The sequence below is a fragment of the Heteronotia binoei genome, chromosome 21 (assembly GCF_032191835.1).
Source record: "Heteronotia binoei isolate CCM8104 ecotype False Entrance Well chromosome 21, APGP_CSIRO_Hbin_v1, whole genome shotgun sequence".
NCBI lineage: Eukaryota > Metazoa > Chordata > Lepidosauria > Squamata > Gekkonidae > Heteronotia > Heteronotia binoei.
In genome coordinates, this window is record NC_083243.1 from 37,061,530 (window position 1) to 37,088,591 (window position 27,062).

A 27,062-nucleotide genomic window follows, 5' to 3' on the forward strand; every position below is an offset into this window, starting at 1 on the left:
ACGGGACAGCAGAAGATGACGACGCAGGTCACAGTGGCAAGGAATGCACAGACAGGGACAATAAACCATGAGGACTACAGTCTGTACAGTAGTATGAGTGAACAGGAACTCATTGAGATGGCCATAGAGCAGAGCCTAACAGAAGGATCAGCAGAGCAAACGCCAGCCAAGACAGCTGTCAGGGAGCAGGCACAGGCTGCGCTCAGTGAACCTTACTACAGCCAGAATTTTTACCTTTACCCTTGGCAAAGGTAAGTAAGAACGTGAAGCCAGTTGTGGTATTAGTGAGAGTGTGGGACTAGGATCTGAGTAGGGTTGCCAGGTCTGGGTTGGAAAATATCTGGCGACTTTGGGGGTGGATCCAGGAGAGGGTGGGGCTTTAGGAGGGGAGGGGCCTCAGCATGATGCCAAGCCATAGAGTCCACCCTTCAAGGCAGCCATTTCCTCCAGGGGAGCTGATCTCTGCCAGCTGGAAATCAGTTGTAAAAGCGGGAGATCTCCAGGCCCCACTTGGAGGCTGGCAGCCCTATCCAGGAGACCAAGTTTGAATCCTCAGTCTATCATGGAAGCTTGCTGGGTGACCTTAGGCCAATCACTCTCTTTCAGGCTAACCTACCTCACCAAATTATTATTGTGAAGATAAAATGGAGCAGGAGAGAAAAATTATGTTGTATATCAGTTAGAGTCCAGTGGTACCTTTAAGACCAACGTTTTCATGTGCATGCACACTTCCTCAGAGAGTAAGTGCATTATTTAGTGTGTGTGATCACAATAGGCTTCCCAATCCCCAGGTCCCAGCGGGGGATCCCCTGGTTTTACAGGCTTCCCCCCTCCCCCAGCCAGCTGGCCAGCGGGGGAAGCTCCACCCCCATAGCCATTATGCACCTCCAGGAACGATTCCCATAGGGAATGATGGGGAATTGATCCGCGGGTGTCAGGGGCTCTGGGGAGGCTGTTTTTTGAGGTAGATGTGCCAAATTTTCAGTATAGCATCTAGTGCCTCTCCCCAAAATACCTCCCAAGTTTCAAAAATATTGGACCAGGGGGTCCAATTCTATGAGCCCCAAAAGAAGGTGCCCCTATCCTTCATTATTTTCTATGGAAGGAAGGCATTCTAAAATGTGGGCTGTCCCTTTAAATGTGATGGCCAGAACTCTCTTGGAGTTCAATTATGCTTGTCACACCCTTGCTCCTGGCTCCGCACCCAGTGTCTCCTGGCTCCACCCCCAAAGTCTCCTGGCTCCACCCCCAAAGTCCCCAGATATTTCTTGAATTGGACTTGGCAACCCTAGATCACAACCTCTGAGGGGGAAATGGAAGGAAAGCAATAATCCCTGGAAAGACTGTGGATTTTCAATTTACCTCTTTCATCCTATACTAAAATGTGGAAGCAAACAGTAGCAAGGTTATTTCTGAGGAGGATGAGGTAGTTCCATAGAAAAACTGAGTAACTTAACAAGGAGGTGTGACTGAAGGGCAGGTATTTTAGGATTCAAAATAACAATACTGCTGTAGTCTGCAGATTATAGAGATGAGTTCCTCTAGAGAAAATGGCCGCTTTGGAGCACAGATTCCTTCCTTAAACTCCACCCTCTCTGGGCTCTGTCCTGAAATCTGTAGGAACTTCCCTATACGATGTTTGGTCTCTGAAGCCGAGTACATAGGCATTGGGGAGTACCTGGGAACTGACATTTTGAGATTACCTGGGAAATTATATGTTGCTCTTGAGTTTCTCTGACCTTAATTAAACTAGGTGAGGTCTGAGACACTTTGTAGAAAAAATTCTTTACACGTGCATTTGAACACTTGTCTCAGTCTCACTCACATTAGTTTTTCCAAGAATCTTTTTAACTTCCAAGAAGTATATTCTACACAGGTTTGGAAAAAAGTTCTTGAAATGAATATTCAGTTTATTTGGAGCATAATAAGCTATTTAAATTCAAAAGCTATTTAAATTCTCTTGCCCATTACTCTGAGGGAGTGTTAGGTTTATACAACCTTCCCCTAGCCTGCCACCCATGTTAAGTTACAGACAGTATCTCATTTCTCTGGATCATCAGCACTGCAGTAGTGTTGTGGATGTCTGAAACCTCCTTGGGAGAAATCCCCACTGACCAGGCTTAAACTTGATCGCTTTGAAATTAGTCATTAGGCCTTTACCACTGCAAAACTGGGAGCAGTATGTGATCGAAGACATTAAACCAACAACTAATAGCACTGTGAAATAAAGATATTTCAAAAAAAATTCTTGTGCAATTATGATGTTTGTTTATACACAGCAGCTTCTATATAGCAAAGGCAAAAATTATTACAACAAATTACTTAAGAGTGCAAATACTTCACATATCCAAGTACATATAGTCAATTTCTTGTCATAAAGAAGTAAACAAGATCCAGGGTCTCATTTCTACACCTTCATCTCGCCTTGTAACTTCATAGAAGAATATTTCAACAATTTTGTACAGATTTCAAAATTTCAACAAAGCAATATTTAAATCAGAAGAAATCACCATCCTATTTTAGAGATGTGGCCACAGCCTACAGCAGGCTTCACATATGGTAAATTCCCCCACAGTTCTCCACAAACTGTATAGCATTAGCAGCACCCTCTGGTGTTGCTGTGGCCAAGGCCAAGGGGGAGCCCAAATGAGGGTGGACATCAAAAAAAGAGGACATCTGTTAACTCTAGCTAAAACCTAAAGAAATGCCCAATAATATATCTGTTCTGGGCTTTTCTGCTTTCATGTACGGTGTCAAATACTGTAACAAACAAACAAATTGGACCCATCAGCGATAGTTGCCAACTTTGGGTTGGGAAATTCCTGGAGATTTTGGATTGGACGCTGGGGAGAGGAGGGTATGGGGAGGGGAGACACCTCTGTGGGGCAGGATGCCATAAAGCCTGGAGATCAGTTGTAACTCTGGGACATTTCCAGGTCCCAGCTGGAGGCTGGCAACCCTATGCAGCACTCTGTCATTTGTCCCTGTTTTGATTTAAGAAAAGCCAAGAGGTATCCTCTTAGATAATGCATGGGGTGGAGAAAGTAGAGAAAGAAGTACTTTTCTCCCTTTCTCACAATACAAGAACTCGTGGGCATTCGATGAAATTGCTGAGCAGACAGGTTAAAACGGATAAAAGGAAGTACTTCTTCACCCAAAGGGTGATTAACATGTGGAATTCACTGCCACAGGTGGTGGTGGCGGCCACAAGTATAGCCACCTTCAAGAAGGGTTTAGATAAAAATATGGAGCACAGGTCCATCAGTGGCTATTAGCCACAGTGTATGTGTGTATATAAAAAATTTTGCCACTATGTGACACAGAGTGTTGGACTTGATGGGCCGTTGGCCTGATCCAACATGGCTTCTCTTATGTTCTTATGTCTGTGTATTTCCTTGGGAAATACATGCAGTGTCTCCAGGGACCTGTTTGAGGCAGCTCACAAAGGAAAAATACAGCAAAATCATAACATGAGCCATAAAACACAAATGGTAAAATAATACTCAGGCTAGAAGAGGGCCAAAAAACAGCTAAAAGGGTTGGGGGGGAGATCAACAGTCTTTTTTTCAGTTGCACAAAAAGGGAGAATTTCATCAAGTACAGCTTCTCCCACCATTACAAAACCATGACGGAAATCATATATCTGATGGAAGTCTAATTTCAAAGTGAGCCTGAAAAGTTTCACAGGTTTAGAGCTGCTGCCTTTACTGGGCTCCTTATTCATACATGTCCTCTGAAGACTTTGTTCCCTCAGCTGTTTCATAACAATACTCACATTTTTTTCTCTGTGAGGTGAAGAATGCCTTCAAACCCCTTTCTCTCATTCTGTATGGTGATGCTGGGATTCCTGTTGTCTTATTTGGTCATTTGAATCCCCTGACACTTCCTCAGAAGGCCAAAAATAATCCAGAGCAGCTGAGGGTCAGAGTGAGCTGAGGCCTTCTGCTTTTGTTTCAAACCCTAGAGGCCCTGACTCTCTTTCTCTGGGACCTCCTTTAAAGGATCTTATTATGACTTGCTTCTCTTATTCAGAGTATTTCTCTCTGTTTCATTCATGCTGTCATCACATCAGGCAAGCTGCACAGTCCGGAGGCCAGACTCAGACATCCAGCTCAGGGTCACCTAGTGCAGTATGGCGGAGATACGATGGAACCCTCTTCAGAAGACCTCAGCCAGAGTAAGTCCCCTCTGTTCCTTTCTTCACTTCTAGGTTGGCAGCTATGTTGATCTGAAGCAATAGAGCTAAGTAGGAGTCTAGTAGCTCATTTAAGACCAGCAAAGTTTTATTCACAATGTAAGCTTTTGTGTACTAAAAGCACACTAAACTTTGTTGGTCTTAAAGGTGCCGCTGGACTCCAACTGAGTTCTATGTCTTTACTTCTGTTGAATGTTTTATTTTGTTTTCTGCTTGGCTTGACTAGGCAGCTGGTTGTTTTTATGTGTGGAGTGGGTGGCCTTTCACGAGGAATTCACCTGCCTGTGAAATTCACATAACTGTACTAACTTCCTTTCTTCTCTCTGCCGTATTAGCATCCCATTCACCCTGCTTCATTTTGTCCTAAAGACTCTTGAACCTTAAAAGCAACCTCTCTAATCTCATGTAAAGTAGCAGTGTTCTCTTAGGGTTCACGTTTGTATCGAAATTACCTTTCAGGGCCATGTAAACAGGATATTTGTCTAGTAATTTATTTAGACAGACCAGATCCTGTTTCAAAACTGTATAGACCTGACTCAATTAATGTTATTGTGAGACATGGGCATATGTTGTTGGGTTTGTTTGGTTTTTTTAAATCTCACAAATTCCCAGAATTCAAAATCTTAAGTTTAACTAAAGTAGCTATTTGGATTCTGGCCTCTGCCCAATGGTAAATACTGCAGAGTGCCGGCTAAATGGAATGGACAATTGCATTTTTGTAAAGGCTACATGTATCTTTTGAGATTGTTCACTTTTTACTTCTGAAGTGTTTTCACTGGTAGCCCCTCGTAGCACCTACATTACTGGCAATGCTCTACTACTTGGTTTAACCATAGAGTTTTGGACTGAATGCTAGAGCATTGTCAGTGACATGCTGATGACACTTCTGGATGCACTGGGAGTGACGTCAGTGTGTCCGGATGGTAGCCACCCCCTTTCCCAGAAGAAATTGGGCAACCCCACATGGCAAGCAAACATGTTTGTGAGACTACATGGCTTCTTGGAACTGCTTTACAGGAAGGGAAATGGTAGTAGTGAACTGGTGCTGGCAGTCCAAGAGGCAAACCATGCACAGATTTATACTACTGCAGTAAAACCAATGACAATGCAACTGTATTGATTTATTAGTCATTGTGAGAACTCATATGTGTACCACTTCCTGATGAAGTATTTGCAACCAATGCTCCCTCTAAGCTGTAGAGTCCTGTGAGCAAAAATTCCTCTTTGCAAGCTACTGTCATTAATGTTGTGAGTGCCTGCATAAATTAGTTTGCTCTGGGGCCATTTTTCCTGTGCTTAGACAGAAATGTGTGAGTTGGAGGCTAAAAAACTTTGAGCTAGCTCACACTAACTCAACTTAGATGGAACACTGTTTGTAACTACCATTGTTTGGGATGAAATTTAATCAACCTGTCAATTAACACTAATGTTAATTGGCATGTTTTCCATTATCCAAGTGGACTTTCTCAAGTCCAACTCTTTGTTGATCTCTTGTTTTAACATTGATTGGCTCCTTAACTGTCAAAGGTTGCTGAACCCATCCCTGATTTAATGCGAGTGTCCCCTGTTCTGGTTACTCAGGAGGAATTTTATGATATTATTACAAATGTCAGAGGCAATTCTACAGAAAGTAACCCATTTGCAACTTTGCCTTTAAGAGTTCTGGATCCTGTTATATCGGCGATTAGGGAAGGAGATGAAGAGACCCTGCTTGCCATGATAAAGTCAGGAAAAAACCTTGCGCAGCCTAACAAAGACGGATGGCTGCCTCTCCATGAAGCTGCTTATTATGGAAAAGATGGCTGCTTGAAACTGCTCCAGAAATGCAAGTACCAGAAATGGAACTGATTATGCACAGGGTAAAAAAAAACAAGTCCTCTCTGGATACAGATGAACCTGTGACGTAGGGATGCCAGCTTCCAGGTGGATATCTGCAGACTATTCCTGCTCATCTCTATGCTACAGAGATTAGTTCCCCTGTTTAAAAAAAAAGGATGCTTTGGAGGCTGGAATGTATGGCATTGTACCCCACTGAGGCCTCTGTCTTCCCAAGGCACCTTCCTAAAATCTATAGGAGTTTCCCAGCCTGGAACTGGCAGCTCTACCCCCCACTCCCCAATGATGACCAGGGGAGGCCAGACAACCATATCATTGGGCCTCTTACATTGTGAAACATTCATTCATTCATTCAATCTGGTTTTTGCAAACGAAAATTTCATTTAGAGCACCTAGAAACCATTTTTTCAAGGTTCAAGGGGAGATCAAAATATTACTTAGTTACATGCAATCTTTTCTGTGGTAGTGTAGTGTATCGAGATAACGATACAACGCAATAACGCAATAACATAAAACCAGCCAGCGTGACCCTGCGCGGAGCGACCGGGCTGTCCCCGGGCTGCTCAGCGCAGGGCACGAACTCCCAGCCAATCACCAGCTGTGGCGTTCAACAGGCTAGGATTGGACTGGCCTGTCTGGAGGGAGGTTCCCGGAGTTGTACATAAGCGAGACCCGGCCCGCGTGTTCTCTCTCTTGTAACGTGCCTCCATTAAAGCATGTTGCCCCACCAATGTCTCCTGTCTCAGTACGTTACAGGTAGATCCCACATTATAGCCAAGAGAAAAAGCCAAACCAAAAAATCTTGGGATTAAAAAACGTGAGTGCTACTCTTTGGGGAGTTTCAGGGAACCTTGTGGTTTTCTCAGAGTTTTCTGGGGCTGCTTCTACAGTTAGATGCAGCTGTGTAATACCTTTTCTGTGATTATCTGCAGGCAGAATGGTAACTCTGGTACTTGCAATAATCCTATGTTCTCCATAAATAAAAACCCAGCAACATCGATTCCTAGAGACAAGACCTTAATATATGTTTATTTGGAAGAAAGCTCCATTTAGCAAAGGTTTTACTTCTAGGAATTTTCTTTGGCTTCTTTGTCTTAAAGCCTAATCAGTTACTTCCAGGGAAGTGGGAACAAACCCCACTGAATAGGCCTCAGTAAGATTCTGAGTAAACCTTTATTTCTTATGTACTCTTGAATGTTAGGAAGTCATGTCTTAGCATGTAAGGATCTGAGTCTGTAACAACATTTATCACAGATAACTGGCAAATATTTGCTGCTGGAGCTGGCTGTGTGACTTGCTAATGTGGCTCAATCCTTTCTCTAGCATACCCTGGGACAATTGATCAGCGTACACTCCAGGAGGAAACACCACTCTACTTAGCAACAAACAAAGGACACCTTGAGTGTGTGCATTCTTTGCTGCAGGCTGGAGCAGAACCTGATATTGCAAACAAGTCTAGAGAGACCCCACTCTATAAAGGTAAGTCTCTAGGATACCACAGGTTGTGAGCCAACATCAGGAAGAATGGGTGCTAAATAATCATCAGTGCAACCCTTGAACCTTGCTCAGCTCAGTGGCTTCAGTGGGATTTGGAATGGTGGAACTTGATTTAGGATTGCATTATCAGGTTGTACATATCTATTTAAACAGGGATCTTTGGGCTTATGCAATCCGTCTTCATTGTTCCCTCTAGCGCAGCTTGTAGATCGAAGACTTCCAGTTTTCCTTTAAAACAAAAAAATACCGTAATTTATGTAGCATCCAGAATTTAAGAAGAAAATTTTTGTCTCTTGCTTACAAATTGTGATTCAAAAATCCTTGTTTGAAATTATCTTTGTAAGAAAAACACACTAACATTTGTTGTTTCCTCTGAATCCCGGTTGGGAAATTTGTGGAAATTTGGGAGGTGGAGCCTGGTGAGGGCACAGTTTGGGGAGGGGAGAGACCTTAGCAGTATGAAATGCTCTTAGAGTCCACTCTCCAAAGTAGACATTTTCTCTGGGGGAACTGATCTCTGTAGCCTGGAGATCAGCTGTAATTTTGGGAGATATCCAAGCCCCACCTGGAGGCTGGCAACCTTATCTGAATCATCTGCATGAAAAATCTGTTGTAGTTTCTGAACAGTCTTCATACTCGCCCCCCCCCCCTCCACATGCATTCCAGTAATCTACCCTGTATAGGATGAAAGCATGGGTATCTGGGCAATCAGGGCTTTTTTGTAGAAAAAGCCCAGCAGGAACTCATTTGCATTTTAGGCCACACCTCCAGTCATCAAGCCAGCCGGAACTGTGTTCCTGTGTGTTCCTGCTCAAAAAAAGCCCTATGGGCAATGTACTGTAGCAATAAAACATCAAACATAAATAAAACATAATATCACAAATCTAAAAGACACAGATGGCGAGTTTTAATGATTTCCAACTTCACACTGCCAATTCACCCGTGATCTCCCAGCAAGCTTCATGGCAAAGTGGGGCTCTAGACGCAGGTTGCCCCCACTGCTCCATCCAACACTCTAGACCAGTGTTTCCCAAAGGGGGAGATATTGCCCCTGGGGGGGCGCTGGAACGATCCAGGGGGGTGGTAGTAACCTTGGGTGCAATTGGGGGGCGGTGAAAAAAAATTAGGGGGCGGTGGAAGCATAAAGGAAGAAGAGAAGAGTGGGAAGTGTCAAAACATCACATTTCTGGGAGGGGTCCAGAATTTCTAATTTAGAGGAAAATTCCAATTAACAAAAATAGAGGATTCCTTTTTGTCTGCTACTTAGTATGAATTCAGCCAATTAGACTAGTAATGAGTACCAGAACTCTTTCCAATTAAAATATAAGAAGGATGCAGTTTATTTACAAGGCAGAATAAAAAAATAGAGGTGTACAGACAAACAAGAAACAAAAAAACAAAAAACCTTACTAGTCTATCCTAGCCAATATTTGCTACAGCTAGCAACTTCTCAAGGTTGCTTGCAGTTTCTCTCTCAGCAATACAGTTCAAGTCAGGACAGTGGAAGCACTGAGGCAATTGCACAAACTTCTTTGAAGAATTCCAACCTGTAGCTTTCTCCTCACAATGTTTTCTGCAGAGCGTCAAGTTTCTTACAGTCCTCTGGTTACCACTGGTGGTTGCTTCTGTTGATTTCAGCCAACTGCAATGCCCCAGACACAGAGTTTCTTCTGTAGGACCAGTGCATGGGAGTAGGCGGGGTAACAGGTCACGGACTAGAGGTTAGGGACCCCTGCTCTAAGGTGATGGCTGTCTGATCACATGAACCATACTGTGCCCCACAGGCAACTTCTCAGTGAAATGATCCCAACTGAAATGTATTCAAGATGTGGAACCTAACCTTGCCCGGACCTCTATAGCTCAGGCAAGCCTGATCTTGTCAAATTTCGGAAGCTAAGCAGGGCCAACTCTAGCAAGTACTTGGATGGGAGACCTCCTTGAGATAACAGAACCAAAGGAAGGGGCAGTCTTATTCAGCCACCTCTCTAACTATCCTCCGTGCCCCCAGTAGTTTGAATCACCAGAGGTCACCATGACTTCCAGGTGTATGTGCGCACACACACACTCACTCATATGCAAATGAAATAATACAAAAATGCCTCTCAAAGGTTGCAATCTAATCTCCACTCTTGCTCCCTTTTTTGTCTTCAAAGCCTGTGAACGCAAAAATGTTGATGCTGTACGGATGCTGCTGCAGTACAATGCTGATGCAAACCACCGATGCAACCGAGGATGGACTGCTCTTCATGAAGCAGTTGGCCGGAATGACTTGGAAATAATAGATCTTTTGGTCAAAGGAGGTGCCAAGATTGAATCTGCAAATTGCTACGGGATAACTTCTTTATTTGTAGCAGCTGAGAGTGGCCACTTGGAAGCCTTGAGATACCTGGCCAAATGTGGTAGGTAGAATAACTTAAAGGTGTATTTCATGTACATGGTTAAATGCGCAAAAAGTGGAACTGTTCATTCAGAATAAATGGACTTTTCCAGTCATCTTTCTGTTTGCCTGTTATTTGTTATATCTGTGCATCTTTCCAAAGGAAGACAGTTCAAATGCTAGTCTTGGTGGTTGCACATTTAAAGTGACAATATAAATTATTTCCCCCACAATATAATAAGCTGCCTGTACTCCCTGAAAGACTAGGTGCATTTACCATTTTCTGTAGGGAGTGAGCAAATTCTGAGCAAGGGTTTAGGGCCTTCTCTTGGATCTCTTTAAGAATAAAGTGAACAAAAGCAGTATTTTCAATGCATTTGAAGTGATTATTTTTAATTTTATTCCACCCTTTTTTCAAAGAGCTTAGAAAAATCAAACTTGTGCTTCGTTCCATGAATCTGCATGAACAGAGAAAAGAAAAATGGCAGGAGCAATCTTTGGTGTGATCTGTAGACATAGGAATGAGAAGTGCTGCTCAGGAGCAACTGTGTTTGCCCTGCAAGTCTTTGCCCTGGGGCCTAATGAGATGTAAGCTTTTGCTGTGAATTGGGTCTGGGTTCCCTGACCCAGTTTTCATAATGCCATAGTCAGATAACAGCTGCTGAGAACTAAACTCCAAAGCCACTAGGGCTGGTGACGCTGGGTTAGGAAATGCCTGGAAATTTGTAGGTGGAGCCTGAGGAGAGTGGGGTTTGAGAGGGACCTCAAAGGGGTATAACCAGTGGTGGAATTACAGCAGGAGCTCCTTTGCATATTAGGCCACACACCCCTGATGTAGCCAATCCTCCAAGAGCTTACAAAAAAGAGCCTTGTAAGCTCCAGGAGGATTGGCTACATCAGGGGGCGTGGCCTAGTATGCAAAGGAGCTCCTGCTAGAATTCTACCCCTGGGTATAACCTTCCACTCTCCAAAACAACTGTTTTCTCCAGAGGTAGTGATCTCCGTAGTCTGGAGATCAGTTGTAATTCCAGGAGATCTATAGCTGCCACCCAGACATTGGCATCCCTACAGCACCACAGGGGTGGCCTGATTTGGATCAGGACCTCAATGTGGGCCTGGGGCTTCAGTCTTCCCCTGGTGTCATTTTCCTGAGCCAAACAACCTGGGAGAGGGTATTAGTTGACCTTGGGTGATGGAACTGTATGTGCACTATCAGGCAGGTGTTTTGAGATTGGCTGAATTTCTGCCATGGCAAGGCTGTGATTATGCCACAAAGTCTTTTTCACATGCCTAACTACAAAATGGGAAGAGAAAGGGCTCCCTAGTAGCCACCTGCATGATGGCACATGAAATAACTTGAGCTGGCTCTGACTGCTAGTGCAAAATTAGTAAATTCACCTGCACTTGTATTGGTTTGCATCCTTCCTTTACTAAAGAATAGTGGGCAGTAAAAAGTAGGGTTGCTAGTTCCAGGACAGGAAATTCCTGGAGATTTGGGGTGGAGCCTGGGAAGGGTGGACTTTGAGGAGAAGAGGGAGACTAACGGACATTATTTATTTAAACATTTATATCCACCTTTCCTTGTGGTTGAGGGCAGCTTGCACTATAGCTTTCGATGCCATGAAGTCCACCCTCCAAAGTGGCCATTTTCTCCAGGGGAACTGATCTCTGTAATCTGGAGATCAGTTGTAATTCTGTGAGAACTCCAGCTCCCACTTGAAGCTTGGTGAACAGGACAGCCGGCTTTGGGTTGGGAATACCTAGCGAGTTTGGAAATGAAGCCTGGGAAGTAGAGTTGCCAGAAATCCTGCCCCCCAACTGGCCCAAAAGGCAATTACCTGGAAGTGATGTCATCACATTGCTGACATCATGCAGCAGCGCTCAAGTTTTCGAGCAAAACTCCATGGGAGAATCAGCTACAAACCATAAAGTTTTGCCCACAAACTAGAGTGTCATCCCTGCAACATTGGTGACATGATGACATCACTTCTGGTAGATGTCATTACACTGTGCGCACTTTGTGCACGTAGCAGAAGCTCCCAGAGAGGAGCGAGGATTCCCCCCCCCCAGCTGTCAGGCAACCCTACTGGAAGGATGGAGTTTGGGGAAGGGAAGGACCTCAGCAGGGTATAATGCCATAGAGTTCACCCCCCAGAGCAGCTATTTGCTCCAGGGAAACTGGTAATGTCTGTTTGAAGATCAGTTGTAATAGTGGGAGATTTCCAGGTGCTACCTAGAGGTTGGTAAACTTATTAGCAGCTCTATAATATTATTTTAAAACATTTCTAGTTTGCTTTTCTCCCAGTGTATAAGATATAACGGGGTGGGCCAGGCAGAATAGGCAGCTGACAGTGTATAATTTTACAAGTTTTGTTTCAGAAACTTTTGAGGTCTAACCACTTCCAACCAATTATTTAACTGTATGATACCGTATTTTTCATTTTGTGATTTGGTTTAATTATCATCAAGCTCTGTATCTAAAACACTAAAGGTAAATTGAAAGAGTAACTGAAACTGGGTTTTAATTTCCAAAGTCCAATTATGAACAACAACCAAAAACACAAGAGGAAAATCCAATAAAACTTCCCAGCCATTCCAAGCTTTAAAAGCTCCTATGAGAACCTCTATAATTTTATTGCATATATACAATGGGCAAGCTTTGCCATAAAATAAAGATTCCATATCTTTCTCATTAAGAAAAATCTCAGTGTTATTCCATTGTAATTGTCTTCCTTAAAATTGCCAATAAAGAGATTTCAGCTGTGTGCAAAGGAAGTGTATTCAGTTTGGCACAGAAGAGGGCATCCTACATCTATGAATATTTACTAGAAAGTAAATCCCATTCTGTTCAGTAAGAGTGGTTCCCAAATTAGCACAGCTTTTGTGATCAAGAGAAGTAACTGGCTTGTCAGAATGGTGTAAAGCAAAATTTCATCAAATGTAACTTTCATTTAGGTGCCCTTTGGGTATTTTCCCAGCTGGCAAGGAGAGGCACACTTAGGAGAATATTTAAGTGACCCTTCTGACTATCTGGTAAGAGCCTTGTGGGGCAGAGTGTTAAAGCTGCAATACTGCAGTCCTAAGCTCTGCTCACGACCTGAGTTCGATCCTGGCGGAAGCTGGGTCTTCAGGTAGCCAGCTCGAGGTTGACTCAGCCTTCCATCCTTCCGAGGTCGGTAAAATGAGTACCCAGCTTGCTGGGGGGAAAGTGTAAAAGACTGGGGAAGGCAATGGCAAACCAGCCCGTAAAAAGTGTGCCGTGAAAACGTTGTGAAAGCACCGTTACCCCAGAGTCGGAAATGACAGGTGCTTGCACAGGGCACTTTTCCTTTCCTTTCCCTGTCTGGGTGGGGCAAGTCCTGTGGGGGTCTCCATCATGAACCAGTACCCATTAGCACTAGTTCTGTGGGAAAGACAGACACATTCAACTTCCATCCCTGTGTGGAGGCCATTGAAATGTCATCCAGTTGTTTGTGGTTAAGAGGCTCCCAAAACATCATTAGAGGAATCTTTAAAGAGCTTTTAAAAGAAAGTACTTCTATGACCATTTTATAATGCCCTGATCTAGCGATTTGCTGAAGCCAGAAATATTCTTATGAGGTCATGGAGCCCTGCCCACAAGGGCTGCTTCATTCATCCATTCGTTAGTTCATTCATTCATACACGTATTCATTCATTCATTCATAAGCAGAGGGGAAGTGGTGTTGCCCCTTCCTTTTAAGATATGTGTTGTTTTGCCATCATCAGACAGCCAGTGTATGGAAGAATTCTGTCTACACATTGGAACCTATATGGACTTAGTATATGAGCAGTGTACCTCAGTTTCTCATTTGTTACGCAAATGCCTGGAAGGATGAGTCTTGCTCATCTTTTCTGTTTTCTTCAGGTGCTGAAATCAACACCCAAGCCAGTGATAAGGCCTCTGCTCTCTATGAAGCTTGTAAAAATGGGCATGAGAATATTGTGAAGTTCCTTTTATCCCAAGGTGCAGATGCTAACAAAACCAACAAAGATGGACTGTTACCCATTCACGTGGCCTCCAAAAAAGGCTACTTGGAGTAAGTTGCTTTATTCTTCAGATTTGTGAGAATTATTTCTGTGTGAGTTTATTAACAATGAACTTCATAAAAAATCAGTTTCCTTTTCTCATTGACTCTCAAGCAGTGGAATCCATATGCTGAAGTTCTGCAGTGTTACCACTGCAGGATATTTTATGTGGCCTACATTTGTGCTGTGAGTATGTGACCTGGCTTAGATCACATTTTCTTGCCCACAATATCCTCCTTCCTGCATTTCTGCATTTTTATATCTAATGTCAGTTTTCAATGTATCTGGAACGACGACGATCATTTATTGTTATTTGTATAAGGAAAAAAAGGACTGTGCCCCAAGGAGCTTACAATCTAAAGTCTGGCAGTCTGAAAAGTAGAAGGGAAAGGTGAGACGAAGGAAGCGTAACATGGGTATAAGCCATTGTTAGACCTCATGGTATTAGCTGGACACAAAATCTGGGAACTGATATGAGAACTCCTTTTATAACATCACTTCAGAGCTAATTATTGTTCATTTGGAATAGCTTACAATGTGTGGCTTGCTTGTGTACCTGGAGCAATTAAGAGGAACCCTGCTGGACCAGACCAGTGGTCCATTTAGTCCAGCATCCTATCTCACTTAGTGGCCAACCAGTTCCTCTGGAGGTCCAACAACAGGGCATAGAGGCTGAGGCCTTCCCCTGGTGTTGCCTCCTAGCACTGATGTTCACAGGTTGACTGCTTCTGAATGTGGAGGTTCCCTTTAGTCATCATGGCTAGTAGCCACTGATCGATCTATCCTCCATGAACCCAGTCTATATGTTTCTGGCCATCACTAGGCTTTCACGGTTGGAGTTCATTGGCTGTTGTAGATTTTCCAGGGTGTGTGGCCGTAGTCCTAGCACATCAGGTCTCACAATGCCAAGACCACAGCTTGGAAAATCTACAACAGCCATCGCTATATCCTTTGGCAGTGAATTTCACATTTTAATTACTTGATATGTAAAGAAGTATTTCTGTCCTGACTCTACTGAATCAGCTTCATTGGATGCCCTCAAGTTCCAGGAAAAATAAGTTCTCTTTGTCAGCTGTCTTCACCCCATGTATAATTTTATTAACATGATGTTCCCCCATTAGTCCTTTCTTTTCTAAACTGAAAAGTCCCAGACTCTTCAGCCTTTCCTCATAGGAAAGGTGCTCCAAATCTCTAATAACTTGGTTGCCTCCTTCTGTACTTTTCCCATCTCTGCAATGTCTTTTTTGAGATATGGTGACCAGAACAGTACACAGTATCACATATGAGACTGCACCACAAATCAATACAGGGGCATTATAATATCAGCTGTTGTACTTTCAATCCCTTGCCTAATAATCCCCATAGTTTGCTGTTTTCACAGCTGTAGCACACTGAGTTGACTTTCATTAGCTGTCTACTACAACTCCAAGATCTTGTTCTGTTTCAGTCTCAGTCCCATTAGGCTATATTTGAAGTTGGTGTGTGTTTGTTTTTTGTCTCAGTATGCATCACCTTACACTTACTAACAAAACTTTATCTGCCACATTGTCACCCACTCATCCAGTTTGTGGAGAACCTCCTGGAGCTCTTCTTAGTCTGCCTTGGTTTTCACCAAACAGAATAATTTTGTGCCATCTGAAAACCTGGCCGCTGCACTAGTTCCAGATCATTTGTGAACAAATAGAGCTGGCCCCAATACCGATCCTGGTGGGACCCCATTGCTTTCTTCTCTCCATTGTGAGAACTGTCCATTTATTCCCACTCTTTGCTTCCAGTTATTTAACCAGTTTTAGTTTATAAGAGAACCCATCCTCTTATCCCATGACTGCTAAGTGTACTCAGCAATCCTTGGTGAGGAACCTTATCAGAAGCCTTTTGGAAGGCCAAGTGTATAATGCCTACCAGGTCGCTGTTGTTTTCATGCTTGTTCGCTTTCTCCAAAAGGTTGGTGAAGGAGGCCTGCTCTATAGGCAACAGTGAGTTTCATTTTTCCCTCCTCCTCCTCCTCTTCTTCTACACTGTAGTTTTGACTTTGTGGATGGATTCCCAGGGAGCTGGTGAGAGAGCAGATGGCTCTTTCCTTTGGCAAGTCATTGAAATAGATATCCTTTTGGCCCTTCCAAGTCAGTTCTTCTGTTAATGTTTTAAAATATCCCACCATTGCTGCACTGTACAAGTATTGGCTTCAGCTTAGCAATTTTTATGCTGTTTTTTTTCTCTCCAATTTATTCACCTTGCAAAATGGTAATTTCAGGGAATGTTCCACATCACTTAGACTGGTGTGAAGGGTGGGGCAAGATGGACCATGGCTTCAAAATTACTCCCATATGATATCATTACATGGGTTTATTGTTCAGCCTATTGTACCTTACAAAGGCTGTTAGAGTAACTTATCAAAAGAATGCAGTGTAAATCCATGCAGGGGCAGAGAACTAGGGCAAGAGTCTTAACAACAGACCTGCCATCTCTGAGTTGGGAAATTCTTGGAGATTTGTGGGTGGAGCTTGGACAGGGCAGTGTTAGGGGAGGGGAAGGATCTTATGCGTAATGCTATACAGTCTACAGCAGCAATTTGATCCAGGAGAACTGATCTCTGTAATCTGGAGATCAGTTGTAATTCCAGGAAACCTCCAGACTCACCTGGAGCCTGACAACCCAGCTTCAGGAACAATCCTTAAGTCTATCTGCTCTGAAATAGGAAGTCCTATTTTATTTGGTGGAAAGTGTTCTTAACATTGTGGCCTAACAGTAGGGTTGCCAGACCCTCGCTCGAGATGGGGTTTCCCCCAAATTTGGGGGCTCAAATCTGCTGCCAGCCAGCTGGTCACTGGGGGAGCCCCACCCCCCAAAAGCCCCCTCTCACACCGATGTCGTTGGCGCAATGACATGTGCAGAAGTGCTATCATCACACCAGGCACAATGATGTCACTTCTGCTTGCTATCATCATACCAACAACATCACCCTGCCCTTCCCACAACTGGAAGGCTCCCTCCCACCTCCACTGGCCAGGTAAATAGAGCTGGCAACTCTAGTGCTAGCCTAAACAGAGTTACACTGTTCTAAACCCACTTACTTCAATAAATATAGAAGAGGGTAACCCTATTGTAGTTCAGCAGTTTGGGACTGCACTCTGAATCAAGTTGCCTGGCCCTAACTAGGTCCTATGATTTCCATTATTACCCACTGAACCTTTCCAAGTGAATACATTCAGAACTGGGGCATAAATAAAAGAAATCGTTGTGGATGGATTATCAAATTGCAACAAGAACAGAAGAGACTGTACTAAAGAGATGGCACCAAAAAGATTCTTAGTTAATGGATGAGTCCTGTGGCGCAGAGCGGTAAAGCTGCAGTACTGCAGTCGGAGTCCTCTGCTCACGACCTGAATTTGATCCCAGGAGAAGCTGGTTCAGGTAGCCACCTTGAGGTTGACTCAGCCTTCCATCCTTCCAAGGTTGGTAAAATGAGTACTCAGCTTGCTGGGGGGGGGGGGGAAGTGTAGATGACTGGGGAAGGCAATGGCAACCCCCCCCCCATAAAAAGTCTGCCGTAAAAACATTGTGAAAGCAACATCACCCCAGAGTTGAAAACGGCTAGTGCTTGCACAGGGGACTACCTTTACCTTTATTAGTATTTAAACAGGAACCAGGGGTCGTTTTGTAGAAAAATAGGTGGTGGAGCTCATCCAGGATTGTTATGCAGCTGCACCCACTATTCAATGGACAAGGTGGGAAGGAGGAGGTGGAACTCTCAGAACGGTTCAGGAGCTGTGCTCCTGGGAGCTCCCACTGAATCTGAGGTCAGACAGGAGCCAGTAGATTAGTTAATAAAACTGAATAGATTAATAGCAGTTTTGTCAGTCAAGACCCATGTTAGTAGAGCTGATCTTGGTTTTTTGTTTTTTTAAAAAAACAGCCCAGATTTTTACTATTCACAGATTGGTTAAGAATTATTCACATCAATATATGAAATCAGAATTAGTTCAGAGTCTAGCTTCGTGTACTGCTGTGACTCAGTCTTGACCAAACTGTGCAAAAGTGAGAATCTGGGCTTAACACCCCTCCCTTGATTCTAATGTTAAGAAATGTTGCACTTAACTCTTCTTTGAACTCAGTCTTTCCTTATTAAGACTTTAATAAGTTTCAAGGTGAAAGCATTAAAAAATTCCCCTTCTTAAGCAGGCTAGAACAAAATATTTATCCAAGCTGCAAACTTGGCCCCCATGTGGCAGCTCGTTTTTAATCCCTTTGGTATTCTGCATTGCAATATTCTTCACGGTGACCTCTCTCAGTAAGCTTGTGGATTCAATACGTAATTCTGCAGGAATTCCACACTTGGACTTTCTGCCAGGTCACTAAGGCTCCACAACATTTTTTAAAAAAGAAAGCCAAGAAGATGGTTTCTATTTCTTTAACTTTTGTTACTTCGGGTCTATTTGTTTCATACGGTGTTTCCCCCCTCCCCATCCATTTTGGGGGAAGGTTTGATACTGTGTCTTGTCAACACCATGACCCTTGTGAAATATTCTTTAACTCTCTGTAAGGAATCTTTTCACCTGAAGCAAACATTTGTATAAGGAGCAGCCAGTTACTGAAACTTCCCTACATAGATCCCTTCATTTAGATGGACCTTTAAGGCTCTAAACCAGTGGTCCCCAACCTTTTTGGCACCAGGGATCAGTTTCGTGGAAGATAATTTTTCCATTGACTGGGGAGGGGGGAGGCGCATGGTTTTGGGATGATACAATTGTGCACTTTATTTCTATTATTACAGTATAATATAGAATGAAATAATTATACATCTCACCATAACGCAGAATGAATGGGAACCCTGAACTTTTCCTGCAACTAGACAGTCCATCTGGAGGTGATAGGAGACAGTGACAACCAAGGTATATTGCAGTCTAGGAGCCTGCTCGCCTGCCACTTACCTCCTTTGCAGCCCGATTGCTAACAGGCCGTGGACTGGTACCAGTCTGTGCCCCGGGGGGTTGGCACCCCTGCTCTAAACAGTCTGGGACTTACATATCTTCGGCACCACCTCTCCTGGTGTACCCCTCAAAAAGACCTAATGCAGTTCTGCAAGGCCTGTAAGGCAGATATGTTCCACCAGGCTTCTGGTTGAGGACAGCGATGAGTTCCACCTTTCCGGGCACCCTGCTTTTCCTTTCTTCCTTCTCTCTTTCTGGCCTCCCTCGTGAGGCAGTGCTACAATCTCAAGTTTCTAGTGCCGTCTGGAAGTTTTAACTGTGTATTATATTATTGTTTTAAATTGCCTTATTAACTTATTAATGTATTTTATCGATGTTCGCTGCCATGAGCCTTGTGTGGTTTAAAAAGGGTGGTTTGAAAGTCCAATTTATAAATAAATTAAATAAATAAGACACGGGAAGGCATTCAGGAAGCTATGAGATATCTTTACCCCCTCCATCTACCCTGTCTAGTTGCCTGACAATTTTAAGTGTGTGTGTGGATCCAGAAAGGCACAGCTTGGCCTGTTTGTTGTAGGAGCCCAACTGTTAAAGCTGGATTTGACCAGGGCTCTCAACCCTACCCTGCGGGACCTATACTTTTTGTATTTCAGAAGTTCCCTCTCTAGTTGGAAGCAAGGCTTGCAATGTCTCTTTAACTCTTCTTCTGGGAGACTTTTTGAGAAGAAGAATAAGCCCAACCTAGGGTTGCCAGGTCTTACCTTGGTCCCGATGGGGGATCTTCTTCATGTGTCCCTTGCATGCGCAGTGTGATGACATCACCCAGAAGTACAAAGCAGGAGTCAAGCAGTACCTTTAAGACCAACAAAGTTTTATTCAGAATGTAAGCTTACAGCAAACAAAAGCTTACATTCTGAATAAAACTTTGTTGGTCTTAAAGGTGCTACTTAATTTCTGCTTTGTTCTGCTGCTTCAGACCAGCACGGCTGCCCATCTAGATCTATCACCCAGAAATGATATTATTACACTGGGCATGTCATGTGGAGATGCTTAGCACTTTGGAAACAACTCTATGATAATCATAGAGTTTTTTCCAAATGCTAGAGCATTCCCCCTGTGACATGCCTGGTACGATAACATCACTTCTGGGTGATGTCATCATGTTGGGCACATTGCAGTGCGCTGGTGCTCTTCGGGGGTGGGACTCCCTCACTGGTCAGTTCCGTGGTGGTGGTTTGGAACCTTAGCCCAACCCCTTTAGTTTTAATAAAACCCAATTGATCAGGGGATGATGGGGCTTGATATACTCTCTTGTCAGCAGTGAGTATGAAATTTCAGCTGTTGTGGATACTACAAAGTATTTGTTAGTGGTAGACAGCTGCCAGTTCAATAGCACCCAGTCTCCTCTGCCTTCCAGGCAAAAGTGGGGAGTGAGGTCAGACTCTCTGCTTTGAGAAATTATCTGTGTGTGAATTTCCTCTTAAGGCTTTATTTATTTGTTTGTTTATAAATTCAGCTAACAGACTCTCCTCCCTCGAGAACAAGGCTCAAGATGGTGAACAACAGTTTCAACAGACAAAAATCTAGTGCAATAATTAAAACAGTAACAAATTATTAAAACAGTAATTATTTACTTGAGATGAGGACCTAACATCTCCAGATAATGGCAGGCAGGCTGGTAGCTGTACTTTTCCATTCACGGTCTTGTTTCAGCTTCTTAGACCTTTCCACTATTTGAATAGTTTCCAAGCTGAGCTCCTATTTGACAGAGGCTTGTCTCTAGCCAAACTCTTCAAAAATATTCCAGATGAAATAGTGCATACTCTTGCCCACTTGAGTGCTTTTTTGTATATTAAATGTGCTTGACCAGCACATTCAATCTGTGCAGTCCACAAACCAGTGGCATTTTTTAGGCTGTACTGGTAGGGTTGCCAATCCCAGTTGGGTGCAGGGGATCCCCCAATTTGGAGGCCCTCCCCTTGTTTCAGGGTCATCAGACAGCATGGGGGAGGGGGGAAATATCTGCTAGGCATGACATTATACCTTATGGAGACTGATTTCCATAGGGTATAATGAAGAATTGATTTGTGGGTATCTGGGGCTCTGGGGAAGCTGTTTTTTTGAAGTAGAGGCACCAAATTTTCAGCATAGCATCTGGGGCCTCTCCTCAAAACACCCTCCAAGTTTCAAAAAGATTGGACCAGGGAATCCAATTCTAAGAGCCCCAAAAGAAGGTGCCCCATCCTTCATTATTCCATATGGAGGAAAAGCATTTAAAGGTGTGCAGTCCCTTTAAATGTGATGGCCAGAACTCCCTTTGGAGTTCAATCGTGCTTGTTACACCCTTGCTCCTGGCTCCACCCCCAAAGTCTCCTGGCTTCACCCCCAAAGTTTCCAGATATTTCTTGAGTTGGACCTGGCAACCCTGTGTGCTGGCTTCCCACCTATCTGCATTGCGGGAAGTGATGATACAGTTCCACCACATACGATATTAATAAAATCCAAGTAGCAATGCCAGGAAAGGGTTTAGAACTGGGATCCCCCGTGTGATGCCTGTGAATGACATAATACCTGCTAACACCTTACCTAGTGCCCACCAGGTGTTTTCAAGAAGTGGGTCAGGTCATTTCTGATTGGCTGTACAGATAAAAATAATGTTGATTTGATCACTGCTACCACCACAGTGTTGGTTTTATTCTTTCACATTCTTCTTTCCCAGTGTACTTTTAAAATTATCCTCTTTCCCCCTGCATTTGAACTTTTTCTGTGTCTCTGAGTGGCTCAGCCTCCCCTGGCAACCATTTTGGGGTTGCGCTGCCGCCATGTTCCATAAAGGTGCCTGCTGGCTCAAAAAGGTTGCGAACTCTTGGTTTAGGAAGCGTGCCTGTCACTTTAAGAGAATGAAGCTCAATCACAAAAAGATAGGACAGGAAGAACAAGGAATAAGGAATTGTAAACTGAGTTGAAAGAAGGTCTAGTTTTCTTCAGTAAAGTTATGTTGCTGCTTGAAGCAGTTAGAGCAGTGCTTCATGAGCCAGCCAGAATTTACATTCTGCAGCATAATTTTGTGGTTTTGCACTGCAGAGATTTCTCATAAACTTCTTTGTGGTCCAGTGGCACTTCATTGCAAACAAGAGATGCTACCTTCTTTATAATTTGGTGGTGGGAAGTGCCATCAAGCTGTAGGGCTTTCAAGACAAGAGACAAACACAGGTGATTTGCCATTGCCTGCCTCTGCGTAGTAACCCTGGACTTCCTTGGTGGTCTCCCATCCAAGTGCTTACCAGGGCCAACTATGCTTAGCTTCCGAGTTCTCCCTGAGATCAAGCTATCCTGGGCCATCCTGAGCACAGCTCTTTATAAGTTACTGTGTATATTTGCTGTTGATCAAGTTGTAGATCTTATAAATTCTATGGAATTGTGTGGCATTAGCGAAAAGGAAACTTATATTTTACATAACTCAATTGCTTGCTAAGTAGCACTGGTGGAGATGTTTTGTCCCTCTATTTAGATAAAGATGCCAGACCAGTGACTTTTGGTGAGCAGAATATATTCTTGAATCAGGATTGATGCTAGGGGGCTAAGGGCCAACCCATACATTACAAAGTCCTCCCAAGCTCTTAGATCAGGGGTGTCAAACTCATTTGTTATGAAGGCTGGATCTGACATAAATGAGACCTTGTCAGGCTAGGCCATGTGTGTCAGAAAATGTAATGCCAGGTAGCAGACATATAAACTTCATAAAGGCACCAACACAATTAAAGATTATGTATCTCTCCTGTGTGATCGAGGGAACTGGGCGAAGGAAGCTCTCGGGCTCTTTCATTCCCTCCCCTGGGAAGATGAGGGGCAGAGCCTCAGCCAATAGAAGGAGGCTTGGTTCGGTAGCTCTGCTGTGCAGTGGAGAGAGCCTGGCAAAGCAAGCTCTCTCCTCTCCAAGGGAGGAGCCTCAGCCAATGGAGAAAATAGAAGCTTTGCTCTGTAGCTCCTGCTCAATTAAGCAAGCCTGTCAAAGCAAGCTGTGATACAGAAGGAAACAAGAGAGAGGGAGAAAAAAGCAGACTTGCTCACGGGACTGATAGGAACCCTCCAGGGGCTTGATCCGGCCCCCAGGCCAAACATTTGACACCCTTAGATGTTGTGATGATGATGATAGTAGTTCTGCTAGGAAAGGAAACTAAAAGTCATGCTTATGCTTTGATTCCTTTCTGCTAGGATTGTCAAAATGCTGCTCCCGGTAACCAGCCGCACTCGGATCAAGCGCAGCGGCACCAGCCCTTTGCATTTCGCAGCTGAGCATAACCGCGACGATGTCTTGGAAGAGCTGATTGATGCCGGCTTTGATGTGAACGCCATCCTCTCTGATGAGCGTGCCCGCCTCTATGAGGATCGGCGCACCACTGTCCTCTACTTCGCTGTTGCTAACAACAATGTCTATGCTACTGAGCTGCTGCTTGAGGCTGGGGCAAATCCCAACGTCGACCTCATCAACCCACTGCTCATCTCCATCCGCCATGGCAGTATAAAGATAATGAAGCTGCTTCTGGATTATGGAGCCAATATCAATGCTTACATTTCTTCCCATCCTACTACTTTCCCTGCTACCGTCATGTTTTCTATGAAGTACTTGGTTCTGCTGAAATTCCTGATGGACATGGGCTGTGACGCCAACTCCTGTTTTCAGTGTTATTATGGGTGTGGCCCCCATCCTGCCATAGAAGCTAGGAGGGACAGATATAATGATCCCCTGATGGAGAAAGATCCAGATCCAGTACAGGTACGCTTCCTTCTTGGAGAAATGTATGCAGCATAATGGTAGCATGTTCTTTCCTTATAAAACTTTCCAGATTATTTGACTGTTGTAGTTTAAAGTATAGCAAGTAACAGGACTAGGAAAGGTCTCAGTCCAATCTCAGCAGAGAACCAGTACTGGTCAGGGTGACAGCAGATGAAACATTGGGTTGGATCAGCCTAATCTTATGGGAAACAAGTTGACAAAAACTGATCATACACTAGTGATGTCCAAAATTTTATTAATCTCTAAAACAGGATCACTTTTTGCTGTAGTGTTCTATACATGTGTTTTCCTTCCTTCCTGCCTGCCTGTCTTGCAGCTGTCAAACATTTGATGTTGAGGGTGGCATTCACATCAAAGCTTGGGTAAAAACAAAATCCTTCTCAGTTGTTAAACTTGCTGGGTTTGGGGTTTTTTGTGTGTGGGGGGAGGGCACCCAGAACCGTCAATACATCATAAGATAGTGATGGAGATCAGTGAAGTCCAAAGCAGTGTAAACAACTTTGTACACTGATAAGTACTAAAGGAATTATGAATAACCATTCAGTCTTCCATGCCAATGAAAGGGTAGGACAAATGTTTCGAAGAATGCTTAATGAATTGGAGATGAACATACAAGGAATGCAACCTCAAGAAGTAATTTATCCACATGCCACTAGAGGGCATTTAAACTATTTCACAGAAAGCAAAAGCGTGAGCTGCCTTAGGAATTATGTGCAGGTTTGTAAAATAAAGAATACCATAAAAAATTGATTTTGAAAAAAGTTGTCCAAAGGTTTGCCAATCCCAGTAGCAGAAGCCTGTGGCAGCAAGAGGAAGAGGAGGGAGTTCCATTCTGTAAGTAGTGCTGAGCTTATGGTACATAAGGAAAGGAAAGGTCCCCTGTGCAAGCACCAGTCATTTCCGACTCTGGGGTGACGTTGCTTTCACGTTTTCACGGCAGACTTTTTATGGGGTGGTTTGCCATTGCCTTCCCCAGTCTTTTACACTTCCCCCCACAGCAAGCTGGGTACTCATTTTACCAATCTCGGAAGGATGGAAGGCTGAGTCAGTCTTGGGCTGGCTACCAGAATCCAGCTTCCGCCGGAATCGAACTCAGGTCATGAGCAGAGAGAGTTCAGACCACACTACTGCAGTATTGCTGCTTTACCACTCTGTGCCACGGGGCCGCTTCATGGTGCATAAGATCTAGCCCTTAATATGTAGTAGAAGACATTGAACACAAATTTTAGTAGCAGGTATTTTTTCTGATATTGTATTACAGTTATTAGGTTCAGGTTTGATATATATCAGCAAATGGTATGCATCATGATAAAATAAATAGCATCTAAGATATAGGCGTGGCTGAACATTATACTTATACCATGCCTCTTATTTTCTCCTCACCTGCCTGCAAAGCCAATAGTCATTCTTCAAGAATTAGATTTGACTCTCTAACAATATATCTGAAGTATATCACTTTTTATGTTACAGTTTTGTGAAATGGTTTCTACTCCTGAAATGTGTCGTTGGGCAGGGCCAATCATTGATGTTTTGTTGGATTACGTGGGGAATGTACAACTTTGTTCCCGGCTGAAGGAGCATATTGACAGCTATGAAGGCTGGGCTAATATTAAAAAGAAAGCAGGTGAGTTATTGTGATCAGTTCTTTAACACAGACAACCAAGAGTTCTCATTATGCTGTAAATTGACTGACAAGGTGATGCAGCCAGACCTCACTAGATGACAAAAAAAATCACATATTGTCTGATGTCTGCCATTTGGTTTAATTTGGTTTAACAATAAAGCAAACATTACAATCAAATGTGCCTATTAGATGAATGCATTTTGGTGGCTGTAGTAGAGATGAAAGAGCATGTCTTGATTCAGACATACTGTCAAGTTCTGGTTTATTTTAACTACAGTTAGTTTGTGAATCCAGGATTTCACTTGCAGATACCCTCTCAAACCCTGATTTGCCTTAACAAAAGCTGGTTTGCCTTTATTCTGTAGCCAGGGAGGGCAGTACAAGGGAAGACGCTAGGATTAAGCCAGATTCATATCCTGTGAAACCATAGTTAAGACTAACCATGGTTAATAAACCATTTTCCAACCATGGTTTCACATCCTAGTTTGATGGATTTTAACAGGGCTTTTTTTGTAGCAGGAACTCCTTTACATATTACAACTCCTTTATTTACAACTCCTTTACATACATATTAGGCCACACATCCCTGATGTAGCCAATCTTACAAATATGATTAAATAAATAAGAGCTTACAGGGCTCTTAGTACAGGGCCTACTTTAAGCTCCAGGAGGATTGGCTATATCAGGGGTGTGTGGCCTAATATGCAAAGGAGTTCCTGCTACAAAAAAAGCCTTGGATTCTAATGAACCATAGTTAGTGGAGTGGCCTGACTCAAGATGACCACGCATCTTGTAGTTAGTTAATTAAAGAGATCACACCTTGGTGACTTAATTTTTTTTGCACTGAGATTTTGGGGGAGGTCTTATTTCAGGACTAGAGATCTTGGCCTGAACCTGACCACTGCCTACCAAAGACAAGCATGTATATAGTATCAAGGAGGTGGGGGGGGGCAGTTAAAATGGTCTTCCCCTGGAGACTTATGGATCCCACTCTCAGAACAGGCACGTCTGTGAAAAGACTTCTAAAGTGCTGTAATGATTCACATACGCTTTTGTTATTGTTGTTTTTCCCAGAGCTTCCAAGGCCACTTGCGCACCTTTGCCGGATCAAAGTTCGAACTGTGATTGGAAAGGACCGTATACCACTTATTGACAGTTTGCCTCTGCCAGGAAGACTGATTCGCTTTTTACAACATGACTTTACTCACTGATCCGAGATGAATTTGGCAATCAAAAATATCCTGGAGAGACATCTATGTTTATGACAGAACACTGACACATGATGGAAATGGACTCATAACAAGGAAACACTGGCTTTGCCACATAGGAAGAAAAAAAGATACTTGCCAATCACTGTTTCAGAAAGAGCTTATCTGACACTGTTCAGATGATGGGAAAGAAGTGAGGGAATGGGGGTAAAATACACTGACAGCAAGTGGCAGAAAAATGACTATGCTATTTTACAAACACACACAAATGAGTACTAGGTCTATAAGGAGAGGATGAAAGACCAATTCTGAAAATACATTTTTGTATATGTTTTGATTATCTCTAGGCACACTCATATGGACAAATTTACTTGAATGGGGTGATCATGCTGTTTGCATTGTTATAATGGCACTTCTCCCGGCTTTACAGTTATGAAAATTGCTTCCAGCTATATCTGTACTAATCCAGTTTGCACATAATTATGTGCTTGACTATTGAGGGGTGATCAGGATTGCTGTAGTGGGCAACTCATGTATTTTGGGAATTGT

General features: G+C 43.4%; 1 protein-coding gene across 1 annotated transcript; it reads left to right on the plus strand.

Moving 5' to 3' along the window:
• ASB2 (ankyrin repeat and SOCS box containing 2) lies at window positions 1–26,570 on the plus strand. The gene is made up of 9 exons (XM_060262741.1): window positions 1–251; window positions 4,073–4,177; window positions 5,854–6,020; window positions 7,355–7,510; window positions 9,682–9,927; window positions 13,792–13,963; window positions 23,099–23,660; window positions 25,152–25,305; window positions 26,380–26,570. Exons 1-9 carry the CDS (start codon window positions 16–18, stop codon window positions 26,514–26,516), a joined length of 1,935 nt encoding a protein of 644 aa, XP_060118724.1. The 5' UTR covers window positions 1–15; the 3' UTR covers window positions 26,517–26,570.
• Window positions 26,571–27,062: the final 492 nt, after the last annotated feature.

What these genes read in the sequence shown, in the direction of transcription:
- ASB2 (XM_060262741.1), top strand. Translation starts at nt 16, where the DNA reads ATGACGACGCAGGTCACAGTGGCAAGGAATGCACAGACAGGGACAATA. An exon ending in CTTGAAACTGCTCCAGAAAT is followed by an intron (nt 6,021 to 7,354) that starts GCAAGTACCAGA and finishes TCCTTTCTCTAG; the next exon opens with CATACCCTGGGACAATTGAT. An exon ending in TAATATTAAAAAGAAAGCAG is followed by an intron (nt 25,306 to 26,379) that starts GTGAGTTATTGT and finishes TGTTTTTCCCAG; the next exon opens with AGCTTCCAAGGCCACTTGCG.